Source organism: Diachasmimorpha longicaudata, chromosome 5, assembly GCF_034640455.1.
Source record: "Diachasmimorpha longicaudata isolate KC_UGA_2023 chromosome 5, iyDiaLong2, whole genome shotgun sequence".
Lineage (NCBI taxonomy): Eukaryota > Metazoa > Arthropoda > Insecta > Hymenoptera > Braconidae > Diachasmimorpha > Diachasmimorpha longicaudata.
In genome coordinates this window covers 9910784-9917897 of record NC_087229.1, presented here as the reverse complement: position 1 = coordinate 9917897, position 7114 = coordinate 9910784, and the positions used below count along the sequence as shown (strand labels likewise).

Sequence of the window (7114 nt, the reverse complement as noted above, 5' to 3'; positions counted from 1 at the left end):
ACGTCTCATTGTCAGTGGGCTTCGTCGAAATAGTGCTGATAACCCTGAGACCCAAAAAATCGCGCAGATAAAGGGAGAAGACAATGCCCAGGAAATATAGCAAGATTGAAAATGAGACACTCGTGGACAAATAATACATCTCGAATAGTAATCAAGTTTCGAATCAATTCTTTTAAGTGGACAACGGTTAATGTGCTGACGACATATGTAACATGTGCGTTATGCTAAGACTAAATGGAGAATTCCAATAAGAATTGAATTTTCAATAAGTAGCTCGATTTAAACTGCCACTATCTTTTTGGGTCTTATTGTACGTTTGAGCACTACTGCCATTTTCCATGTAAAAGTCTAGCGTTAAATTCGGATCCGTGAATCGACGATGGCATGAAAATATATGGAGATTAAATATTTAATGAACCTGTATAGTGTACAATAATGAATCAAAATAAAGATATGCAATCAAATAGTGGATCATCAATGATACCAAATCTACGATAGTCCAGGAACATTTTGCAGATGAAAACAATGTTTAAAGTTCCCACTTATGTTTTTTTTTTCAATACTTTCCTCGACTCTGAGAGTTCAATTGGGTCCTACGGACCCACTTTAGGCGGAATACACCTTCACTTGGTGCAAAAATTCGATTTTGGCGAAAGTCAGAAGAACAATTTTTTTTTAATTTCCTCGACTCTCCATAATTTATATTAACAACCGAATATGGCAACTGTAGATGGGCCTTCAGGTTTACGAATTGTAGCCCTACAAAATGACTGTCGGTAAGTTACCTGACCTTCACCTGCTATCGGCTGTCGGTCTCGAACCATCACCAGAAATTTTCATACACTATTTTGAAACTATTTATTTTCCCTCATTGCAGCCCAAACGTGTAATTATTCTTAAACATCTTCACACGATAGCGGATTCCGCTCATTACGTATCTAGTATCAACAAATTTTATCTCAGTGTAAATACGGAAGTGGCTGACATAGTCCCCTCATGGTTTTATATTCGCAAATAGCATTCTAGTTCAACAAATTGCATGAGATGACGAGAAAACTGTGGAAAACAGGATTAATTAGAATCTTTTTCTTTCTAATAATTATCTCATTCTCATTTCAATACATAATTTAATACTTCAATGATTACCATAATTATTCACTTGAAATAATTACAATAGTGCTTATCAACAAGGTGTCTGGGTAAAAAATCCCATTAACTGATTAAAGTGCCACTGATTAAGTGATTTACATTTTTTTTGGAAATCCGTTCACCATCTTCGAGTCTTGGGATACGTCTTAATGGCTAACGATTCCCATTCAGATGTAAAAAAAATCTATTTTAATCGAGTCTGCCTAGTTCACTGCCTCCTAATGATGTCATATCAATAGATTCGATCGAGACTAGCGGGAAAATACCTTTCAACATCACCTGGCAAAAGTTTTGATAAAAGTGGGGACTTACAACTCTCACTGATCGCGCATCGTGCACCGGCCTCTTTCGGTACCTCAGTGTGACGGTCTCTCGCTCGAGCGAGAGTTTCTCCAATCAATTGCTATTTTCGATTCTTTATTACAAGAATGGAGGATTATCTTGCTATTCCGGAAGATGTGCCTAATTATCATCACTTTTTAAATTTATCTTGCGATGATTACGAGGTGCCGCCCGCGGGGGAGTACATGAGTAGTAAGTCAATTATGATTTATTTTCAATTGTTATGAAGAAAACATCAAATTAAATCTTCCCTTCGATTATTATAGTATTAATCAGTGAAATAATATGATGGAATGAATAAAATAAATTTTTCTAAGCAATAAATTGTTGGATATTGATATTTTTCTTCAGAAGAAAATTCAATCAAAGGGTTTTGTCATACAATCGCTAAATAACATTAAATGCCCTATTATTGACGGCTAAAATGGCCTGTCTAAATGAATAAAAACAATAATGCCGTCGGACTGACGTATATTCATACGAAATCGCGCACTCATGCCTGTCTTTGTAATTCAAGTGAAAGTTTCCTCACTCTCGCGCACGAGTGGAGTAACGTCGTGAAATTACGCGATGACGAGGAGGCCGCATGCCTGAATAACCCATTTATGCGAGGGTTCTCTCGTTTTGGGGGGAATTAACTTGGGCCGAGTTAGCCGGAACATCATAACCATTTTGAAAAATGCTCGGGCCGACTTTTGAATCTCGGCGTCATTATCATTAGATTATCGTTCCATGTGATTAACTTTTTTCTGGGTTAATTTTTTTATTCCAGGTTTAGGGGTATTTGGCACGATATTCGTCAGCATCGGGACCATCATCACGGCTGCCACCATTGGGCTGGCATTAGAGGCCTGCTCTCGAGTGATTTTCCAAGGGGAAACTAAGTACTACAAGACTAATTGCATGCTCGTGCTCTCTGTCTATCCAATTGCCAGCACGTGCAGTCTTGTTGCACTGGCCCTTCCGAGGTAATTTTTTTTCAATGCGTTAATGCTTCTGAGGGCAGGCAGTATTATAGTTCATGATTAATAGTAATAGACAAAAAAAGAACATCCACAGAAATTCCCATGATCTCTCAGGACTTGACACCTAATCCCCCGGCATCTGCGGGGGTTGTAAAAAATCCACATGGGAATAGATACTGCAATAAATTCCTCCAATTGCCCCAATAAATTTCAAAGCTCAAAACAATCCCTAGGTCCAATTTTGTTTCAATTTCCTCATTAGAAGTTGCACGTGGGAATCGTCAACTGCTTCCAACCTCTGGGGGTTTTCACGCGCTCTGAGTTACGACTTCGGCGATAATCAGTGTTTTTTGGGGAGCTCGCTCGCTCCGAAGGGACGAGAGACGAACGAAATACATTTTGAGAAAGTCCGTGGCTGCGTGCTATTGCTTTGTACACGAAAAGGGCAGATTCCCCTCGGTTTTTTTTTCCAACTGGGAACGCTTAACGAGCAAAGAAAACGAATAAGAGAGAAACAAGTTCGATGTATATTTCTCAACTAATGATCATGTTCGGGCCCCTCTGGCGCGCCGATAACGTGCCGTCCTGGCGATCGTTCAATCTTTCGACAGCTCACATGAGCGCAGTTGACACTGGGCCCTCATCCATCTCAAATCGTAGGCTTATCGAAGGTCTTGTGCTTCAATTATCAACTAGATCGAGTCTTTCTCGATGACATTTTATTTTGGTTTAATATTTGGAATTATCCTCGTAATTATGATTCGAAAATGATCCAGTGCACCTTTGATTTACACGTCAATTTTTCTCTGGAGTTCTCGGAAAATTTACAGTTTGTTTGAAAAAATTTCTCCCGTGCATTCTCCATTATTTTTTTCTCCTCAGGCCCCGTCGATACGGATTAATGAGCAATGTAATGAGAGCATTCCGGGATGCCAGTGTCATTGCAGATGATTAAGGAAAAGCCACCGAAAAGACAATAACACGTGCAGGGCCATAATTCCCTCCCATTACATCTGTCCGACTTGGGAATTATCCTCGAATTTCAACCCTAATGATCAAAAAATTTTCTTTCGTCCCGTTTTTTGAGTGCCATATAATGGCACCGCTTATGAACAGTGGAGGATGTAAAGAACGAAAAAAGCATGAAAAAAAGAAAATTGGTCTCACCGGCATCACTGTCATTGTCTCTATGAGACTGCGAACCGGTTCCCCTTCCTGTCTATGAACATAGGAAGTTGAGAAAAAAAAAACAGTTCGAAAAACCCGCTGTCTCTTGACACAGCAGGGGAGAGATGATATCAGTCAATTACGGAATTATGTTCATTAGAAAATTCGGAAATTATGGAGACAGTGAGAATCGTTCGGAGAGACCATCACTGTAATTTGATATGGTGTATCTCACCTGTGACTGGGATCACATCTCCAAGGAGTAAAGACTCTTTCAAGACGTGTGTGAAATGATGAGAAGCTCGGAGGTGGTGATTGAGAATTTTTTTTTTCATCATCGGAATGTGTGATCAGTTGAGAAATCTGAGGTACCGATGAAACAAAAATCCAATGACATCTCCAGATACGTCTCTCGAAGTTCTTGGAATTCCCAAGATTTTGATATCTTGATAAATCTTTATGGGAATTTATAAGTCTTATAAAATCGAACGACAAAATTCGTCTGGATAAAATATTAAATTTGTTGCTTCAACTCTAGTCCTCAAGTCTTTCGCATAAATTTTGCAGAGCAAATGGAAAAAAAAATATTGGTCCCAATGCCTCCATCGGAATGAAAAAATTGTGGAAACCCCTGACAAAAAATCCAACCACCTCTGTTCCTCATTTTTTCTCCCCCTGATATCCGTTCGGCGGATCGATCCATATCTCACTCGGAATCAGGTCGTGGGGTAGACAGGAATCAGCCTCCATTAACGCTTGAAATTCGGTGCGTGTCGGCCGGTGGCCCTGTCCACCCTCCTCTGAGGGCCTGACAACACCCAAAAAACGACGTCCCGAGGAATTTCAGTGGCTCTTTGACATTTAAAAAAAAAACTGAAAACCCCGAGAGGAAAAATAAATAAAACGACGAGGTGGAAAAATAACAAAGTCCCTTAACGATTGGCCGATGGTAATCGGTGTATGTTTTTCCACAGAGCACAACTGCTGACGGAGGCTATAACCCAAATCTCCCTCACGATATCAATGTATCGTCTTTACCTTCTTCTCATCGATGTCGGCAGGAGAAAGGTCACAGGTGTACCACCAATGCTGCTGAGAGTCGGGCCATGCTGTTGCTGGCCATGTTTGCCATTCCCCAGTCTCCAATTCAATGACGCCAATTTGTCGTGGCTGCAAATAATCGTCATGCAGTTTCCTATCGTTCAGGTATAATCTACTGTGTCTAAACGGCGGTTAATACCGTTCCAGAACTGCTGCAGGAGCCGAGTCCATCGAGCTCGATAAAAAGAAAAAAAAATAGTCAATAGAGGGACAAATTTAATCGGATTTGCCCTGTAAATTTGACTCGTTATTGACTGACTCAGCAGAAAAATTAATCAAGTTCCCTGACTACCTATTCCATTGAGATATTTTCATTTTTCTCTGTTGAGTAAATTAAAAAGGAACTTTGTCAACTCTCCACTCAGATAGCGTCTGGCCTCGTCGAGAAGCGTAAACATTTAATTGCTCGATAAATTCAATAATGATTGTGTTATCTTTCAGGGCCTCATATACCTCATTTTCCTCATCATGAACATGGAAAATCCCGTGATTTATGGGAAGTACAGTGTCTTTCTGCAGCCCATCTCCATCAGCAGTATCCTCCTGGCACTCTACGGATTGAACATCACATTCATGAGCCTCAAGGATATCAATCCTGGTGAGTTGATTCAATGTTTCCTTAATGGGACATCCGGTGGGCCGTGGGCGGATAATAATCTCGCCGTTTGGCTTTTGATGTTCGGGAATACCTGAATTCTGTGGGAACTGGCTTTTGGACCGCGGTTTTTCCTTTTCGGTGAAGAATTAGGAGACATTAGGAACTCCATCCAGCGCTCTTATTCATGATCCTCATCCCTTTGATTTAAATACGATTCTCTATTTCAAATGGAAAATTTGTACGAGGAAAAAAAACCTAAGTAAACAAGTTATTTTTTAAATTTTGTTGCTTCTCATTTGCGGGAGTTGTAATGAACTATATATGGGTAATTAAATTTTTATTCCAAAGACAAAATTAATTGAATTGTCTCTCATTTTCAACAGAGTTGAGGCTGCGACTGAAGGCGACAGTCACTCAAATGGTTCTGCTCTTTTCTAAACTACAATTGGCGATCATCAGGGCCCTGTCATCTGTGGGACTGTTCCCCTGCAATCCCCCAATAACACCGCAGATTTACGCCAATTGTAAGTTCAATGTGAGCCCTTCTATTAAATAAATAAATAAAAATCCCCAGTACAATTCACAATCCAATCAATTTCCCCTGTTGCTGCTTGAAATTTTCAAAGTGCCTAACCCCGAATAAAAACGCTCCGAAAATTTCAAACAATATAACCAAAGAAGTATCAAAAGATGTTAATCACTCCGGCAGGGTCAGTATAAAAGATCCGTTGGAATTTTTTTACTCCTTTTATTTTTTCCTTTTGACACTGATCATGATGACAAGAGGGGGAGCAAAAGGTGGTGTAACCAGCTCCGTAGTCGTTAAGGGTTAAGGCCCATATAAACTCACATTGGAATCGTGATCTTCTCAGGTTTCTTTCTCAATTTCAGTTACCTACAACGCACTGATGCTAATCGAGATGTTGCTGCTCTGCTACGCGGCGAGGCATCTATATACGGAACAAAGAGTCGAGAAGGCGGACAGAACGTCGACAGTACCTGAGGAGAATCGCTTGAAGACTGAATTAACGACTGGAATTATTATTAGCCAGAATAATATCACTACTCATAATAACAACAATAATCACAGTGGTAGTAGTAATAATAGTAGTAATGGGGGTGTGCAGGCGGCCGTTGGAGTGGCCAACATGGGCTTTCAGTGAAAAAAATCAGCAAAACTAAAAGGAACACAAAATATTTCAGTGAACAATGAGAAAAAAAATGTGATTCCGATTAACTCAGGTGTCCGCTGCGCGAATAATTGTTGTATAAAAAAAATAGTTGAAAAAATAAAGGATTATTTATTGGAATATGATTTAAAAAATTGTCATTCCAACAATGCTCAGGTGAGGAGGAAGATTTGATGTTATAGGCCCCTTCCTCGAAGAGAGATGGGTCAAGCGACAAGAGAAGAGGATGGACGAATTTGAAAATTGTTTCCGACCCCTCCTTATTATACCACTCTGCCTTCACCTCTCGCATGACAAATTGGGATATCCCCGATGTGTCCTCAACCGTGGTAAAAGATGCCCAGCCCGAGATGATGCGTGGGGTGAATTGATAATATATTTTTATTCCCAAGAAATTTTTTTTTTCAATTCAACAATAAATTTTATACCCAGTGTCTTTGTTTAGGACTTTGTTTTCGTGGAAGGAAAAAGAACGTTTTCATTTTACATTTCTTGTCGGACGTTGTGGGGAGACGTGTGAAAATGATGATGAAGGGTTTTCACGAGGGCAATGGTGAGAGAAAAAGGGGAGAGTTGTCCGTGACTACTGGCCTCTTCGATGG

General features: G+C 40.0%; 1 protein-coding gene across 1 annotated transcript; it reads left to right on the top strand.

The window, feature by feature from the left end:
* Window positions 1–1153: 1153 nt before the first annotated feature.
* LOC135163005 (organic solute transporter alpha-like protein 3) lies at window positions 1154–6646 on the top strand. Its single transcript, XM_064122079.1, has 6 exons — window positions 1154–1683; window positions 2264–2459; window positions 4598–4829; window positions 5166–5322; window positions 5706–5846; window positions 6214–6646. The coding sequence occupies exons 1-6, from the start codon at window positions 1578–1580 to the stop codon at window positions 6483–6485; spliced, it is 1104 nt and encodes a 367-aa protein (XP_063978149.1). The 5' UTR covers window positions 1154–1577; the 3' UTR covers window positions 6486–6646.
* The last annotated feature ends 468 nt before the right edge of the window (window positions 6647–7114 follow it).

What these genes read in the sequence shown, in the direction of transcription:
- LOC135163005 (XM_064122079.1), top strand. Translation starts at nt 1,578, where the DNA reads ATGGAGGATTATCTTGCTATTCCGGAAGATGTGCCTAATTATCATCAC. An exon ending in TGCAGTTTCCTATCGTTCAG is followed by an intron (nt 4,830 to 5,165) that starts GTATAATCTACT and finishes GTTATCTTTCAG; the next exon opens with GGCCTCATATACCTCATTTT. An exon ending in ACCGCAGATTTACGCCAATT is followed by an intron (nt 5,847 to 6,213) that starts GTAAGTTCAATG and finishes TCTCAATTTCAG; the next exon opens with TTACCTACAACGCACTGATG.